Source organism: Nothoprocta perdicaria, unplaced genomic scaffold (genome assembly GCF_003342845.1).
Source record: "Nothoprocta perdicaria isolate Ctin4 unplaced genomic scaffold, notPer1 scaffold_173, whole genome shotgun sequence".
NCBI lineage: Eukaryota > Metazoa > Chordata > Aves > Tinamiformes > Tinamidae > Nothoprocta > Nothoprocta perdicaria.
The window spans coordinates 1,006,168-1,024,469 of NW_020454905.1; the positions used below are offsets into that span (position 1 = coordinate 1,006,168).

Below are 18,302 nucleotides of genomic sequence, written 5' to 3' on the forward strand. Positions count from 1 at the left end.
TAAGAACTGCATAGAGAAATGTATCAGAAAAAAAAATAAGGCACATTTTAGAGACTGCATTTGGGGCAGGTTGGTCAATGGAGAAAGTTAATTCACTATCTGAGGAAAAAAGGTGCAGTAAAATTTACAAAAAAATGAACACAAGCTGGTAACAKTAGCAAAAAGCATCTTCAAAATTAAGTATTCTGCAATTATAAGTTTTAAAATACTGATCAAGACAGTTAAATGAGAATAACATTAGAAATTCATACAAAATAGAYACTTGCACAATGCAACACTGCTTTCAGTATGTTTCCCAAAGAAAAGTACACATATGAAATACCATTTCTAGAAGAGCTGTACTTACAAAACATTTCCCTCATCGTTTTAAAATCTATTATTTAACCCATCTTCTTTGTAGTGTACATATTAGCATTACTCTATTATCTGGCACAGAGTATGTATTTAAAGCTATCATTCTGACATGTTAAAGGAAACCTGCACAAGCCAGGAAATCTCTGAGCTGCCTCAGAGACAGCAGACGCCCCTGGGACAGAGTCCACAGCTTTTGAGAGTGAGCTTTTGTGAGAGTACTCACAAAGTGTGAAATAACTTGCACATCTGCACATCCACGCATTATTCCCACCTTTGAACTCTCTCAGCACACAATTCCAGGAAGGAGAAGGGAATAGGGAGCTTGAATTAACAGAGAACTAGTCACACCTGACCAAGTGGATTGCCACCAATTCAGCTTCAGCATTCAAGTAGGCTTTGTTAATAGGCCCTCACAGAAAGAGGAAGAGGAAGGAAAACAGATTTAGTGCTCAGATCTCTGAAGGGGACTGCTTCACAGGTTCTAAATAAGCATCACGTACTGGATTTGTTGGCTCAAAGCTCAATTGCCTGAATAGCTCCACCAACAAAGTGCTGGTCTGCTCTGAAAAGTCATTTTTCTTCTGGTTACACCTAGGTAATGATGGAAAGGGGAGGGGGTGTTGCCGGTAGGAGGGAGGGATCAGAGGCAAGCAATTCATTATACTTTTAGTCAGGTTCCTCTTTCCAGGAAATATYCTTCAGTTCTTCCAGCAAGATGGACCTAGCCCTTGTTAAGGAGCTGTGGACACTGGCACGCGGAGCAGATATGTGGCACTGAAGGAGGGCAGCAGCTACGTTTCCATAGCTGTCCTACTAGGTTACGAAAAAGATTCAACAGCTCCAGAATGGAAATAATGGAGCCTTAGACTGAAATATATCAATAGTAACCACAGAAATCAGAAACAACAGTTTCTGTGTTGCAATAAGGGGCGCATCGGCAGAGTCTTCCCCCTGCCACCAAGCAGGCCTAGAGGTTCTTAGCAAGGTCACTGAGTAACCTTGAGCTGCATTCAAGCTATCTACCACTCTTTAAAGAGCGAAAATGAATCCCTACTGTGCTGSAGAAGCCCATCTTTCATTTTTAAATAGGATTTTTCACCTATTAGCATATCAAACAGTGTAGTTGTCAGAACAAGACAGAAGATTAGCTCATTTAAGTCTCAACTTCTTTCTCTCCAACTATTTTGTGCTTTTAAAGTGAACAAACCAAAGGCAAGCCTGCTCATCAGCGTCACAAGCAAGGCGGCAGGTCTATCCGGGCTACTGCTTAATTCACTCTCCAAATGTGGTTTAAATCACGGGGTTGAGCCTGAGCTCTGCCACCTCTCTCAAAGTCTTCAACACTTCCAACCACCAAAAATCTCCACCATTGAAAATCTGGATTTCGGTACTCCGTGCACAGCAGCAGAGGTAGTAAAGTACCCAGGATAATCTCCTGATCGAAGCGGGCAAGTCAGCAAGCCAGGTCACTCCATGTTAGAAACAGCAGGTCAGACCCACCTTTGAGCAAGCACCAGCAGCAAGTAAAAGTGGTTGCAGATATCACCAGTTCCACAGTAGTTGAAGGTACATCCTGCAGCAATATTTTGTACTTCTAATGCTTGACTTCACTTGTACTTTCGTACTTTTCACTTACAGATTATGAGGAAAAAATACAAAAAAAAAAAAAATCAAATCCAGTGTTAATGGGGGCATTGAAATAGCTCCTCAATTCATCATTTAATTCTTAAATAGATCTCCACTCAGACAGYCACCTTTTCCTAAATGAATCTGTCTTAACAAATCAGTTTATAACATTATAAATAAGCCTCCAAGATTGTTAAAGAACAAGCAGCAGGTCCTYACCTATTGCTTTCTTAGATGTTACCTTCTATTGAGCTAATGCTATTTCACTCATTTCATTCTTCCAATTATCACCAGAGCAAGAGAATTGTGGAATTGCACTGCAGCAGCTGTAGTAGAGAAAAAATAAAGGCAAACTGTGTATATTTCACCACCTCAACTATACTGCTAGGACTGCTAGAAATACTGCTTCTTCCTTGAAGTTCTTAAGAATGATATACATCATTACCTTTCACATATTCATAACTATAGTCAGTGAAGTGTTACCTCATAGCGATGTAGAGAAGCTCCTTAAYGAAGCTCTAGTTTGATTGCATTAGGCAATTCATTGGCTCATGGAAAAGCTGCTGCGTTATGGAGTGGTGTCAGCTCGGCAGTGCCTGTGACAGCTCATTAAGCTGTGTGGCACCTGCTACCCACACACAAGGAACACAAGTGACTCATCTCAGCTCTCAGGCTYAAGCAGCAGGGATTTCTGGAAAAAAACAAACAAAACCATAGAGGGATCTATACCGCATCAGGCATCAAAAGATTTTAGCAAACTTACAAGTGTGATTTGGTATTCTTTACATAGCCAAACAGACATCATTTTCCCCACTGGAAGGCAATTAGTGTCATTCATCACCAGTCCTCTCAGGTGAGCACAGTAATACATCTAGCACATAATTTGCTCAATTGCACAGTTATGTATGTGTAGGAAATTGAGAAATAAAGAGAGAGCAACTCCCATACAGGCAAGGAAATCCTCAAACATTTCAGATCYGTCACTGGCCAATCGTGGGAACTTGGCTGATAAAAAGTATCAGGCCTTTCACTAGCTGTACAAACACAGTTACTTTCCGGATTAAGTTCTGAAATAGAGATTTTTTTGCATCTTTAACCTTGAGCATACTTGCTTACCTGTTTGCACTTGTCAACGTATTGCCCTGCAACCAGCCTTGCACTCTCCAAGGAGAGAAGCTGGTGTTCACAGCTGCCCTGCGCGCTCTCCCCTACCCTGTCCTGCTGCAGGGAAACATCAGTCTCTACCCAGGCCCACAGAGAGCCAATCCTGAGACTACCTTAAGACACCTCAGCAGGATGGAGGTAAAACTGTCCTTTTTTTCCAAACCCTCTTTTTAAGCTTCCCGTCCTGTTAGACAAAACAGTAACAACTTCATTGTTCATATGAAGCAAGAACTTCCTACCTTCTCATCAGGTGTTTGTTTTCAATATTATATTGGGCCTTTAAGATCATCACAAATAACAAGACGAAAAGTGACTTTTCGGAAAAAAAATCATTGTATGAATGCAAATCAAAATTAGCATAATAAAATAGTATTTAATTTCAATGTTCCTTGCTAAGTGACACCTATATATTCTTTGAAAAAATCCTTAAGTCCTAGAAGAAGGCAAGTATTTTTCTTAAACCTATCATCTTTGTAGCTTAGAAATACAGGACATGCTTATTGGAAAGACCCAAATATAAAATTAAATTGTAACATGTAACAGATAATAAATATCTCACAATAGCTACTGAATTAAGGAAAGGTGAATGTTATAAGCTAACACACTCCAGAAAGTTCTATAATGCCATCTGGTTTTAGTAAATCTGACTGCCTGATATTTATATTTTYGGGTATTTTTTTTTTTTATTCTAYGTAGTCTAACTGATAAAGGGGAAGGAAGATATGAAATGTAGAGGCTTTTTCACTGGAAAATAAATTATTAAAGCAAAAGAAATATCATTTTCCATTGATTAGAACACCTCCCTTTAAACAAAGCTTCYCACAGAAAATTCATACAAAGTGGTTTTAAAGAGCCAAACGGAAGCTACTGATTTAATTGTGTCTACTTAACCCTCCCTACCACAAACTACACCATTTCCTCTACTCCTCTTTCACTTCTGCATTTCTTGGATCAAATTTAAGCATAGTAGAATTATATAACTGGAAGCTAGGAAGGGTTTTGTCAATAAGGAAGTTTTTGCAGAAGAAAGCGCATTTCATTTCCTCCAGTCACATTGCCAAGCATTTTGAACAGCAGCATGACAGACTCATGATCAGGTCTTACTTTTTGCCAAAAAGTAAAAAGGAATAGTCAAAATTTAACTGCTAAAGTGAAGCTGAGGCAGATTCCTAGGTAGAACAGCACACTCTCCATCAGAGTGACATTTATATCAGGAATTCCTACCGGGTGAACGGGAATATAGTCTATATGGGTAATTCTGTATTTACAGATGAAAGATGCTAATTTATCAAGATATTATATACACATGACAGGTAATAAAAGTCAACCTGCATTAAAACTGAACTGCTTACTCAGTTTTAGAGCGAGCAAAAACAGTCAGAGGAGTAACAAGAACATTTGATGCGTTGCTTAAACATCAGTTGTGTTGCCTCGAGTCATCAGGCTGGCTAGAAAACAGTTTTGGGTCCTGCCTTGAGTTAGGGAAATGAAAAAAATATTCATGGTATGAGAAGCAAAAGGTAAAAGGAGGAGAGGAAAAAAATGGGAATCCAAACTGTGTTACAATTCAAAGTATTTGGATAATAATTGTTGTTTTAGAAAGTCCCTTGCCTACCTTTCTGCAGACAACCAAGTAGAGAGGAGGTCTTTTACGGCCTCCAATTTTCAACTTACACATAGTGAAGTTCTGCTTAAAGGCTATGCAACTGTCAAAATGACTCCAAAAAGAAAAAGAAAAAAGAAAAAGGACTATAGGGAAAGAAAAAGAACAAGTGATTGCACTTGTTCATTTTCATTTAAGCTTATACATACATGATACATTTGAAGTCATACTATAAAAATTAACAGTTGTGAGGGTACAMGTAAGTTTGTCCACAGGCAGCCTAAAACACATTAAGACACACATACACAAAAACAGAAAGCAGAAGGAAAAAGAAGTGTTTCCAAGTACCCGCAGAGTAGTGCCTGTTAACAACTGAACGTTCTCTGTTTTAGATGAGGGTTCTTAAAATAATTTCATAAACACACAATGTTTCTTACCTCAATTACTTCATCAGTTCAGAATGAAATAACAGTGTGCTGTACGTATGTCCATGCATGGTGTGTACCATTCATGGTGCCAGTTCATTATTAGGGAATTTTAAGAAAAAATAGTAGGATTCAATGTGGCATCCTGGAATACTAGCAGTTACAAAACTGAAACTATACCCTTGAAGGTACAAGAAAAAATTTTTGGAAAAGCCTAGCAGGATTGGGTAGGGAGAGAAAGATTTAAGTCAGTAAAACATACACAAAAAAAACCCACACAATCAATTTCTTTTATAAATAGAAAATTTAATACCTTTCTTTCTCCAGAGTGAAACAAACTTGTATAGAATCACACATCYGGTTTGTATAGTGAAGTAAACTCCAGATTTTAGCCTCTAAGTAACATGAYTTCTTGTCCCATTTAATTGACACTGAGATAGGCTCTGGGTCCTACAAGTTATTTCAAAATACACCTTGACCTATGGACTGTTTATTTATCATGCTTAAATCGATACAGATTGTTTGCTACACAGTTACAAGAGCAACAGTTTACAGTTGTTAAGTTACAAAAATAGTTATCACTCATTAGTATTTCTATACATGTCTTGAGCTATTAAATGCATACTCTGTACAGTGGATGTCAACAGTGGTTGTTTATTTCCTTAAAGCAAAAAAAAAAAAAAAAAAAGAGAGAGAGAGAAGGAAAAAACTGATGGTCAGATCCAAAATATTTATGTACCATTATATGCTTGCACATCTGACACTAAACATCCCTATCCATACAAATCAAAAGCAGTTTGGGATTCCAAAAGACATATGCACCCAGGTTGCTAGATCCTTATGACAGCTGATGGAGCAGGACTGTGTGAGCAACAGGATGTGACTGCCACCTAATGGTCTTCTGGCACTGTATGGCCAAATTTACCTTAATTTTGGAATTTCACATTTTTTTTTCTAGATAAATGCATTAAGTTTCTGTGTTTGGGGTTTTTTGTGCACTAAAAGAGCGCACCACTATCTTAAASAGAGCTTCCATTTTAAAGTGCAATAGGTTAGCTACAGAATTGCTACCAAAATGCAAGTGAAAAGAACTATACCAGAAACAAATCCCTTTCAAACACTTGGCAAGACAACACCAGTATTTGATAGTACATTAAAGTTAAGGGAAAATTGCACTTAAAATATCACCTCAGAAGAAGCCTTAAAAASCACAGAAAAGAAACGCAGGAAAGATGAGTTCTTCAGCCTGACCCAGAGAATTTGTATTTATTGATTTACAGTGGATAAGACTTGTCTTTTTGTGAAACCAAGATAAAACTAAACATGAAATATGGATCTAACACTATCTATGAGTTCACAAAGCTTGCCTGCAAGCCATATGAACTTCCAGTGCTCCCTTAACATAAAGTTTCCAGGCATAGCCACATAAATCAATTCCAAGTTAAGTATTTCAGGAGAACCCTCAATTCTGAAGGTATGAAGAAATGGTAAGCAGGAATTAATAAAAACTCAAACTTTCATATGCTTTGGTTAGTCAGAAGCTGGCTGTTTTGCAGGGACAAGATCACCCACAGAAAACTGCGAGCCTTTGATCCTCCCGTAACCCATGTCAGAATTCATCGACAGGACCTCAGCTCCTGCTTCTGTTTTCCAGGTGAGAGCTCTTGGCCATTCAGCAAGGCTACCACAAACTGATGACATTTAACGTTCACTTCCATTAGATTACCTCTGATAATAGCAGCGATTACGAGTTGTATTTTTCTTCTCATAGACGGGGAAAAGATAATTCGTTCAAAAAGTGTTGTTTTCAAATTAGCCAATACCAAGCATTTTAGGCAACATCAGATCCCTAGATTAAAGTATACCTTCTGATCAATATACTTGCCAATTTCCAAAGGTCAGTTCAAGCGTTGCGATACTGCATATGAAATTTAAAAACCTGCCTAACACCTATTAAAGCAGCCTTTGCTTGTCCCCCAAAACACCATAACATTTTGCCAGTTACTTTGTTTATTCCTATGAAGAAAACTGAAGTTTAAACTTATACAAAATATCTTCCTACAGTTGTTCTCCTACGTTAAAAGGAAAACCTGAGGTTTAAACATTTTAGATGTTTAAGACAGATCTTTACTGGAAATTCAGAATCAGAGCACATAGCAGCTGCTAGAAAGAACACAGGCTTTTTGCTTGGCTTTTTCTTATAGATCAGTCCCATCACATAAGTGATGGTTGACTATGAACCCCTAAGTTAGGTTTAACTAAAAAAATGTTGATGAATAACATGAAAATGTGCATCTTCACTGAAGTACTGSAGCATAAAAGACCAAAGTTGCAACAAGTTATTCAGCAGCTTTTTTGATATTTTATTAATTCATTCTATACAGCTTATTTCAAGATGGGCAGTGTAAAGCCTGCAACATCCATTTAAAAATATAAACCATTAGTCTCAATAGTAGCTTCTTCAAACTTCACTTTACGTAATGTAGAAATACAGCCTATTTCATTAAAATGTTTTGTACCTAACCCTCAGAACAACAGTCAGTCTCCAGAAATAAAGGAATTTCAGACCAGAAGTTTACGATCGTGTTTGATGAGAGCCCCAGAAACTCTCATTGTGCAAACTACCCTACTGAAATTAGTTCCAATAATTCAATTGTCAGTCTCATGATTACATCAACTTTTATTCCCACAGAAGAAATTGCTCTATCCTCACTTATGTAGCTTTGATGTAAATTGTGAAGGCCCAGGAGATTCAAACAAGCACTGCCTATGAGCCTGCACACACATCCCAACACAAGCCTGACAAGTAGTTTGTGTACACAGCATATTAAAACACTAAAAATGTTGTAAATTTACAATCAAACTGCCAAAACTCATGGTCAAACAGCTTGGTTCCTGTTTACACTATCTGAATTGCTGGAAAGCCTGGAATGACAGTGCCATATCTTTACCCAKTTGTTTTCTACAGTCTCGATTTTTTGTCAGTAGTGATTTGGGGGATTGTGGCAATTTTTYTTTTTCTTTTCTTGTTTAAACACAACTTTAAATGTAAAATAGATTCTTCTTATAACAATCCAGAGGTAGCAGGAAGGATAGAAGCAAAAAGATGTCAGAGTCTACAATTTGCACTTTCAAGTATACTGTCATCCAGGAGAGCTCTGTTGGCTTTCATAGACCACGTCACCTCTAATCAAATCCAGCAAACAAAAAGGTAGTACTTTGAAACAAAAATAAATGGTGTATTAGTAAGTTTTACACCCAATTACCTCAAAGCAATCCTGTTACTGAAGCAGCAGTACTGCAAGTTGCAAGAATCAAAAAGAACTGATATATAAATCTGTGAGTATCTGTTTTTCTAAAATGCTCATTAGTGGCACATTTCACCTAAACAGACATACACATACACACAATTACTTTAAACTGATAAACCACACTGTAAGGAAAGGTCCCAATCCAGTTCAAGAACCTGATACTCTCCTGTTCCCTCCTGCTACACAACTTGACAGAAGTGCCTACACATAACAGAAAGCAAACAGAAGGGGAAAAACACAATGTTCAGCAAGTATATCTATATACATTTTGTACCTTGTACTTCCTTGCATTCAAAGTGAACAGATGACCAGATTTCCTATGCTTTACATGCGCACACTTTCCCCTTTACACAGTACCAGTTCTGTCCAAATCATCTCTAGCAGCAGCCACAGCAGTCATTCCACATTAGCCAAAAGCTGCTTCTACTGTGGAGGCTGGAGTACATTTAAATACTCTGACTGGCCCAGCAGGTAGGTTGTGTTTCCTCCACAGTCCACATACTGGTATTTCTCTTGTGATATTTGTTCAGAGTGGCCAAAGTAAGATGTTGTCACTGTAACTCTAAAAAACACAGAAGAAACATTTGTTTTGCAAGGTGCTTTGAATTTAAGCTAAAAAACTACCTTTTTTTTAGCTTTTTTTCCCCAAGACATAAGCTTCAAAACAAAGTATGCAACATCATTAAAAACGYTTCAAGTTTGTTCTTATTCTGTGCTTGTTTCTAGTTTGTTCTTATTCTGTGTTCAAGAAACTCGGCAAGCAGATGACACCAGCAGAAAAACAAGAAAGCCCAGGCAAACCACCCCCACAATACCAGTTTATGTCACCTACAGATCCTGTCCATGACAGACACTTGGCCACCTGAGCAGATTTTTCTAAAGCAGCCCAAGTTTATCCATTAACGCTTAGTTTTGCAATGGAAGTTTCCAGAAGATACAGCCAGTTTGTCCACACTGTGCTGCTGTTGTCCTCCACCCCCATCAAAAACAAACGAGAAAAGACAAAAAGAAAAAAAAAAATCCAGAGGCTGCCAGTGATTAAATCAGTCATGAAAAGGAAGCTGACAAGGGACCTGACACTCATCATGTTTTAGGAACACAAGGGTGTCAGCTATGTATAAACAGAGGCTGATAGGCACATAAAGAGAGACTCCTTTTGGAGTATCTAGAGATCCTAACGGCCTCTGTGCTGCAGCCAGACAACACATAAGACTAATGGTTTCACTTGTTCAACTTGATCAAGTTTCTTCACGGTAGCAGAACCTGACAAATGAAAAATTTCTTTACAGTTCAGTTCCAAGAACTATGAAGCTACCAAAGGAGAAAGTAGATTTCATTTTATCTAGGATACGTGGACTCTAGTATTAAATTTCCATATGTCTTTAAAATTGTATGCTTAAAAACATTAAAGTTTCCATACTTACTGCATCATCACTACTATGTTATGCACTTTGATAGATAATAAAGTACAGAACTCACTACAAAAAAAAGAAGAAAATAGCTGTTAGATTCACATTTTATGCATAATAAACAAAAAAGAACAAGTAATGTTACTTCAACTGGAAATTCTGCTGTGTATTTACATACTAGGGTTGCTAGTGATGGCAACTTGTTGAAGAGCACCTCTCGACTATACTTGTCTACATCTTTTACATACACAGTCTTATTATAACAGCAACACACACAACCTTATTGTTTGTATCGCTTGTATTTAATGGTCACCAGAAGTGTAATGTAAACTAATATTCACTCRGTCTTTCAGAAGCTATCCAAAAGATATTAGCCTGAAGAAATGTTTAAAAAAAAAAAAARCTTCCAGGTCACTTCTTTGCTGATAGTGCATTTTACTGTAAAGACAGAGCTGTATTTCACTTTGTTATTGAAATCCACTGCAAATCTAGACAGGAAGGTTTCTTACAAAAAAAAAAAAAACAGCATTACGGCAACCTCAGCATCCTTTCACATAAAAATATGTAATTTCCATCAAAAAAAATTTGAATGTTTTATTTTTGCTTCCTAAAAAATAATCAGGAACCCAGGAAAGACCCAATTTTTGCACTGATCCACTTTATTACAGCAAAGTGACTATTAACTGAAGAAAGTTCAAATTTAGAGTTACTGTTTTCTTGTACAATTTGCTTTTTAGAATCTTGTTTCTCCAAATACCACATTTTCTGACATGCAGCTACAAACTGCTTGGACATGGAACCCTACCTAAGTGTACRGAATGTGTTCATTTAAATCAATTGCTCTTGATCACAAGTTTATCAGATCCTGAAGGCACATAACCAGTGCAAGCAGAGCATGGGCCACCCCTAACACATGCAGGCCACTGCCATTGTACTTCCCACCAGCAAAACCAAAAGTACAAGGAAAAACTTAATACAGGTGACAAGGATTTATGTGAAAATACAAATGAAATGCTACTGTAGTAAGAGTTGTTTGATTTCTGTCACCACTATAGAGAAGCCCAGCAACACATTTTTATCTTTCACTGCGGGGAATCAAAATTATTTGGACTGTAGTGTGAAGTATTCCCAGCTACTATGGTTTTACCCTGAATATTGACCACCTGCACCGTAAGGTAAAATCAACTCGGTTCCAACAGCACAGCTTGGCCAGCTAGCAGAGATAGGGTACCAGCGTGCCTGTCTGCAAGTCCAGGTTATCTGAAAATAAAGCTGCTTCTATATACCACAAAACATAGCTAGAAAAGCACATGAAACAAAGGTAAACTTCTGCATAGAATGAACTCTCCAAAAATAAATGGACAGAAATGCCCTGTTCGGTGCAGGTTTAATCATACAGGTATGCTGAACCCTGATGATGCCACACAAGAGCTCTCCAACATCTCCTGTGCTTGACCTTGGTCAGTCTTTAAGGACATCTCTGCAGTATCCAAATAACTACCTGGTTATGCCTAGCACAAGGCTTAAACTGGAGAAACAATGAAACTCCTATGGTATTGTGAGCCACTATACAGCTCAGAAACTTTAGACCAAATCAGCGCCTCCCCTCTACTTAACTCCAGATATTGTATAGTAAATAGCAATGAAAGAGGAGAAAAAAACATAAAACAAAATCCCGCAAAACTCAACAACAGCCTTTATAAGAGCAGCTATGAGATAAGAGGCACTATATTCAGACTATTCAGACTAAAGAAGCTCACTGGCTATCTGCAGGGTTGTCCTGTGTTATGAAAACAGTCTTCCAAAACTTGCAATACAGTGAAATACGATGAAAAAGGGCAGGAGCCCATCAGCAAAGGTAACTGTCAACAGGTCAAGGATGTCAACTAGAACCAATGCTTAATATACAAAAAAATCTGGAAAAAAAATAAGAAACTAGAATACTAAGCAGAATTAAGAATGAAATACCAAAAATTTTCAACACATCATAGTTAATGAGTGCTTCTCTACTAGGATCTTACAGCATTTGTCTCTACAAGGAAGTAGATTTTTAATTGACACAACATCCCAGAGGAACAAGTCTCTTATTACCAGTTATCTATGCTTAGTGTCACGTTGCTAAAAGGGAAAGTCCCTTCAGATGCATACAAGTTATCATGCATTAGGCTGCTTTTCCAGCAATGCCCATGATCCCTCTTGCTTTCTTGAAGGAAGTAAAGCCCTCGTTACAAACTCCCAGGCCAGAGAGACGCCAGGTTACCTGCCTCTGCTCCAAGCACGAGCCACCTGCACGCTCAACCAGTGAGCGCATCACACAATTGCCAAGATTGCAGCTCCCAAACTGACCTGCCAAAAACCCCAGAAGCTCAGGCCATAAGCAGAGCTTTGGACTCTCTGCTTGCCTTTGCACATCCAAGTGTATGCATACAAGTTAGCAGCTAATTTAGTACTTATTTCAATTTAGTCTAGCACTTCAAAGTTGTAAAATTCTCTCCCATGCCAAAGGGAGGTGACATCCACTGGAACTGCATGCAGATCTCAAGTTTCAATAATGAACTTCAAATCTSAATTTTTAAGTTTCACTTTTCATAGCAAGAGAACTAACACTTGCTTACGTTACCACAACATACCYAGCAAGCATTCTGGGGGCCCAAACTTCCAGAAGTTATGAACAAAATAGCTTAAATAAGGAGTGGCTACAAATACTGCTTACCATAACACAGAGTTTGAAGGGAAGACATGTGAACAAACCAGTTCCCTCTACCATCAAAAAAGTTTATGGGAATGCTGCTAGGGAATTGCATTAGAGCAACACACCTGCACTCCTCCCCTGAAGGAGCTGGGGCTACCACTCAAGGAACAGTAAGCCACTGGATAACACTATTTCAGCTATTGTGGTTTACACATTTTTCAGTGCTATTAACTCCCAGCACACAAGACACCACGTGGTCTTTGTGGTTGCCTTTTCCATGTCAGCTGAAATGAAATTTCATCAGCACCACCAATATTTTTAATAAATATAGACAATATTTAGAGGTCAGCACACTTACAACATGTAGCTCATTTCATCTTGTATGACTGTGGGCACCATATAGTCAATCTAAAAGAAACAAAGAAACACCTGAGTGGATTTAGGCACACACAAGATGAGCACATACTTAACTGTGCAAGGTTATCCCTCCTTACCTGTTTCATATCCAGAGGGCCAATGTTGGTGATGTTGTTTAGGCGTGCTTTGCCAATAACTGTTTTTGAAAACTGAACTTGGGCTGTGATGTTCGCCACTTCAACTGAGTAATAATTGTTGTTTGTTATATTTAGTGTGTTCTGAAAAACCAAACAAAAACCAAAACAACAAAATAATGCTTTTAAGAAATATCCATCCAATGCATCCTGGCAAGTATATACTTTGAAAATTCRGTGTAATTCCTAAAAGTATACAAGTATATTTTTCAGCCTTCTAGAATTTTCTTTTTTTTAATTTGAGGTGAAGAGAGGGTAAAGGGAAGGAAGGAAGAAGGTCTGAGAAGGAAATAGACTAAACACATTCTATAAGTGAAAAAGATACTTGACCAGCTATCTCTTGAGATTGCAACAGCTCAGAATTTACATATTTTTGCATTTCCTACCAACAACCGTAATATTTCAGACTGCATGCGGCCCAGTATTTTGTCTTCAACAAGTGAYGGCAAGTATGTAAAAGGGCTAGAATTAAGCATGCAAAGCATGTAAAGTTGCAAATCACGTTTAGCCTCCTCCACACACCGCCAGCTTCTGTGTTATTTCTAACAGAGAAGACTCCAACCCAAGTTGGATGCAATTTGTCTGCTGCAGAGGTGCAGCTCAGACAACTGCTTCTCCAGTCTCACCTTGAATCTGTGTAAGCTTTCTGCATTAACATTCTTGCTTTGGCAAGGAGCTCTATATGTTTCTCATTCACTGCATGAAAAAGAAGTAGCTTCTGGTTCACAGTTCCGCCCCAGCAGTAACCACAGGACAGGAATAAGACCATTTTATTTACTTCGYGCCATTCAGAGCTACTGGGAGCACCAAGCACTAACCCCTCTCTCTTCCTCCCTTAAACTTACCTATTTCCTACACTGACAGGTCTACTCAATTTTCTTCATACAGAAACTGTTCTATATTTCCAAATATTGCTGTGGCCCTCCCTTTAAGCTTCCCTTACTCAGATGAAAGAAGTTAAGGAAGAGACAGAAGTCCAGGGGTTTTTACTTTGAAGCTAGTGGCCAACTATTGCATCCCCACTGCAAAGCTCAATGGTACCTCCCGCCCCACAAGGTGCTGCCATTCCCTGCCACAGGGATAGTCCCATAGCTCCAAGTGAAGTCGAGCTCAAGATGTGGACAAACACAGACTTTGAATAATCAACATAATCAAGCTCTCCCTTTTGCTATATTTTTTTGTAATAAACTCCAAGTATTAAATTATCTTTCACTGCTGCAAAGTGCAGAGCTGAGGTGTCATTCAGCTATCATAACGCAAGTACGTCAAGCATCTCAAACGCCAGCTCACGACACCCCACCGGTGCAGATCTCCAGTGCATCTCACTTTACGTTTACACTGGGTTAGAAGACAAACCGAACTGAATCCCTTGGTGACAGTGTTTCCAGAATTCTTCAGCTAGCCCTTGTCCTCAGAACTCCAAAATTAACACCTCACCACTCATCCCCTTTCATAGGCTCATTTGTGAATATGTTGAGCAGTCTAGACTTATACAATTTCACTTGGGACCCTTCTCCAACTGAGAGTAATGATCATTTCTTCATATACTCAATTGTTCTTCTCATTCCTCATTTGCCATGGTAGCTTGGTTATCTCTAAGGATGTTAATAAAGAACTCTGCCAAAAGTCTTCTAGCATTAGCTGCTTACCAAGAAGCACATGTAGAAAAAGTTTTGAAGGGGATGAAAAATGTTACAAGTTATTTTTCTGAAGCAGCAATCTATTTTAACACAATTATTTTATTCCCCAAAGAAAGCAAGAAACTCCAAATCACTTTTCCACTTGAGAAAAAAAAGAGGATGCACTAGGAACCTGTCGCTACCCCCCTATTAGGTGTACACAGAAGCAGCAGCCACATGAAACCCAGCTACATTTTTCAGCCTAGTCACTGCATCTGGCCAACAGTCTTAAGACAATTAAGCTTCATAGTCCCAACTTGCTACCTGTACACATGCCCCAAGAGATATTGCTGAAACACTGTATCCATTATAAAAATGCAAGTAGGTCTATAATCTTACCGTAATATTTAGATATATCACATGTCTACTCTGCTCATAAGTGACGTATACTGACTTTACGCCGACGTATTCGACGTCAATTGAGCGAGGAAACAAGAAGAACACAGCCAGCCCAGAAAGCAGCAAACACACAGTCACAGAGGCAGTCACGTAGAGTTTTCTGAGAGAAAAAGAGCACATTTTATAGTCAAAAATGCATTAAACAAGAACGAGTGTGTTCTTTTCTTTGTTAGTGACAACAAGCATAAGGAGTCACTGTAACTATTTCAGCCTATTCCAGCTGAACATGCAACTACCCCAACACTCCCAGCCTGTTGAGGGAAAGGCAGGGAGGGGAGAAGCGCTTTAAGCCACAAGCACTTTGAAAATTTTGTTTTCACAGACCTTTCATCATTCTGCATGATTCTTAAGCACAAACCAAAACATAAGCAGAAAGAATAAAGCTCTATTCCGTACCTCTGACAGGATTCTCTCTCATGTAATACCTTTCTCCTCCTCCCAAGAAAGCATTAACAGCTGGTTTTAATCTCTGCTAAGGAAGTGCCCAGTTGCAATTAACCTTCTCTAAGTAGAAGGGAAAGCTGTGCATGAAGACTCTACCACAGCTCTGGTTTTACTCAAAATTAGAAACATTAGGGAAATATTTTTCAAATTGGCATAATTTACCTGGATCGTTAAGTCCCATGTATAATATTTTTGTTCCCTCCCTGCCCTCCATCTGCTAGAATCTTATTTTCACATATACTAGAGCAAGAACTAAACATTTGGAGAAAAACATTTTGCCCAAACCAAGCAATGATAAGTTTCAGCAGTGTAGTAGTAACCGACAGAAGTTACTGCTTTACTCAGGCATAAACTTTGGCGATGAAGATGTACCTGATTAAGTCATGTGAGACTGAAAACTAATTCCACAATTATTGTAGATATTTAGATAAGATATGGAGAGATGATATAATATTGCTAACTTCAGAGTTCTATGAGGGGACAGGCACACACATTTAATAAAYACCAATAAAGACCAATATTTTTCATGAGCAGGGTTCTTCATATCGAGTAATTAAAGAAAAAATCACTGAAATGATTTAACAGACCCTTATTTAACAGACCCTCTTAAATTGCTATGTTTCAAGTAGAAGAGAGGAATTAAGCAGCTTCACAAGGCAGTCATTAACTTACGTTCTTCTTGGCCTCAGTCTCTGATCACTGTATGGAATTAAAGCTACAAGCTGATTTTCCTGTCCTAGAAACAAAAACACCTTTTTCAGAATGTAAACACAGCAAAAACTATTGTTGCAGTTGCTTCAAACAAGAGGCTACCAATTTAAAATATTTTCATTAAAACAATTYCATTTCAACTTCAATGAAGTACAGTCAGCCATTCACACATTCTACTTTTATAATGTATCATACTGAAAAGATAAAGCTGACCAAAGGGCAGGACAACTATACAGTTTTTCCAACACAACACATTGCAGCCCTCCCTACTAGCTATGAGATCATTCTGTGAGCACTTTTTTTACCTCCTCTTAAAAAAAAAGGAAAATAAAGAGGCAGCTCTATTTCTAAGTCATGTGAAGTACTAGCACTATAAGTACTTCATTATAACTTATGAGCAACATGCATTTTTAATAGTGCAAGAACTTAATATTAGTCATATTTGTTTAAATATCACACTTAAAAATCCTGCAATTGAAGAAATAAGCTTGTGAGGTTACTATGAGCTTTTAAAGAAATCCCAGCGCTACAATATTTTAACTATCACTATCATGAGTGAACCTTGCCRTTATTATAATAAAATATTTCAAGGTAGCAAGCAAATAGGACATAGATTTCTTTGTCTACAGTCTTTCAACCAAGATATTTAATTGCATGTTTTTTCCCCCTCAACACTGCAAAGTTTCTCAATTTGGCAGAAGCACCCAGACGACACTACAGTTTAGCAGTCTAGAGACAAAGGCTATTTTCCATGGTTGCCACTTAAAATATCCAGTGCCCCCTGCCATTTGTTCCCAGAAATGACAGAATTATTTGAGGTTGAACTGCAGACTACATCCAATCCTACTGCCACTGATGCACATACAAAGGGACAATGTGTATCTCCCTATTTCACATTTAACTGAAGAGGTTCAGCCAAAAAAACCTACAGGCTGATGGGGAAAGGASAAGCTAAAGGCAGCACCACTATCCAAAAGTTCCTTCTAAGTCAGTGCTACCCAGTGTATTAACAYGCTACAGGAAGTATCACTTCAAAGAAAAAAGTCTTTAGTAGTACATTCACTAAGCAGTATATTTAGTAGTACATACATAGAAATGCAGGTTTGTAAATAAGAGCACACAGCTTGACTTGCAGTAGTTTAATGACACTAAAATAGTGTCTGATCATTAAGAGGTTTTTTTTCCCCCTCTCCCTTTGCCCCTTTCCTCCCTTCCAACCCTCCTTGCAAAAAGCAGAATTACTGCAGAAAAGATTTGGCTAGGAAGCAGTGACCTCTGTCTACGACACAGACACCAAAACCAAGTAAAATCCTAACATAGGGAAATCAGTTAATTTTTCCAAGCTTCAGACCAATTATTATTATAGTTTATAGTATAATATAATAATATTATAGTATAGTATTATTATAGTTACAAGAAGTTAAAAGGTAATTTCATGAATGTGTGTGTTTATATATATTTTGAATATACATATATATTTTCAAAAGAGGGGAATAAAAGCAGCTTACCTCGGGGAATTCTTCCTGTTCCTTGGCAAGTAGGGCAAGTTACACTGTCTCTCCCTGTAAATTCCACATATGGGAACTGTGACACATCTCCGCAGCGCCCATCCTCACTGTGGGATTCCGAGTGAACCAAGCCGTTCCTCATGTTATCAGACCCTGCACCTCCATCGTAGCCGTCCTCCTTACACGTGTGCATAGGCAGGTGGGAAAGAGACTTTCCCATGGCTAAAACAGAAGTCAGAAGAAAGTATTGGGGGAGAAGAATTCAAACACTGTGTGTGATTACTTAGAAAAGACTCCTATGGCCTTGCAACCCTCCTGTTCAGATGCCTTAAGAATTGCAAAGCTTTAAGTCACAAAGAAATCAGAAGAAGCCTCTAACAGAACACAGCACAACTGCTGCCAAAAGGCTGCAACTCTAGAATGGTG

General features: G+C 38.3%; 1 protein-coding gene and 1 long non-coding RNA gene across 2 annotated transcripts; both read right to left on the reverse strand.

Annotated features, from left to right (window-relative positions):
• Window positions 1-2,376: 2,376 nt before the first annotated feature.
• LOC112944738 lies at window positions 2,377-5,847 on the reverse strand. Its single transcript, XR_003248827.1, has 2 exons — window positions 5,486-5,847; window positions 2,377-2,671 (listed from the first exon to the last, which is right to left on the reverse strand). It is a non-coding gene; the product is annotated as an uncharacterized LOC112944738 (long non-coding RNA).
• A 634-nt stretch (window positions 5,848-6,481) lies between these two features.
• Window positions 6,482-18,098, reverse strand: TMEM106B (transmembrane protein 106B). Its single transcript, XM_026036250.1, has 7 exons — window positions 17,877-18,098; window positions 16,330-16,393; window positions 15,154-15,313; window positions 13,079-13,219; window positions 12,943-12,992; window positions 9,908-9,961; window positions 6,482-9,045 (listed from the first exon to the last, which is right to left on the reverse strand). Exons 1-7 carry the CDS (start codon window positions 18,094-18,096, stop codon window positions 8,907-8,909), a joined length of 828 nt encoding a protein of 275 aa, XP_025892035.1. The 5' UTR covers window positions 18,097-18,098; the 3' UTR covers window positions 6,482-8,906.
• Between the last annotated feature and the right edge of the window lie 204 nt (window positions 18,099-18,302).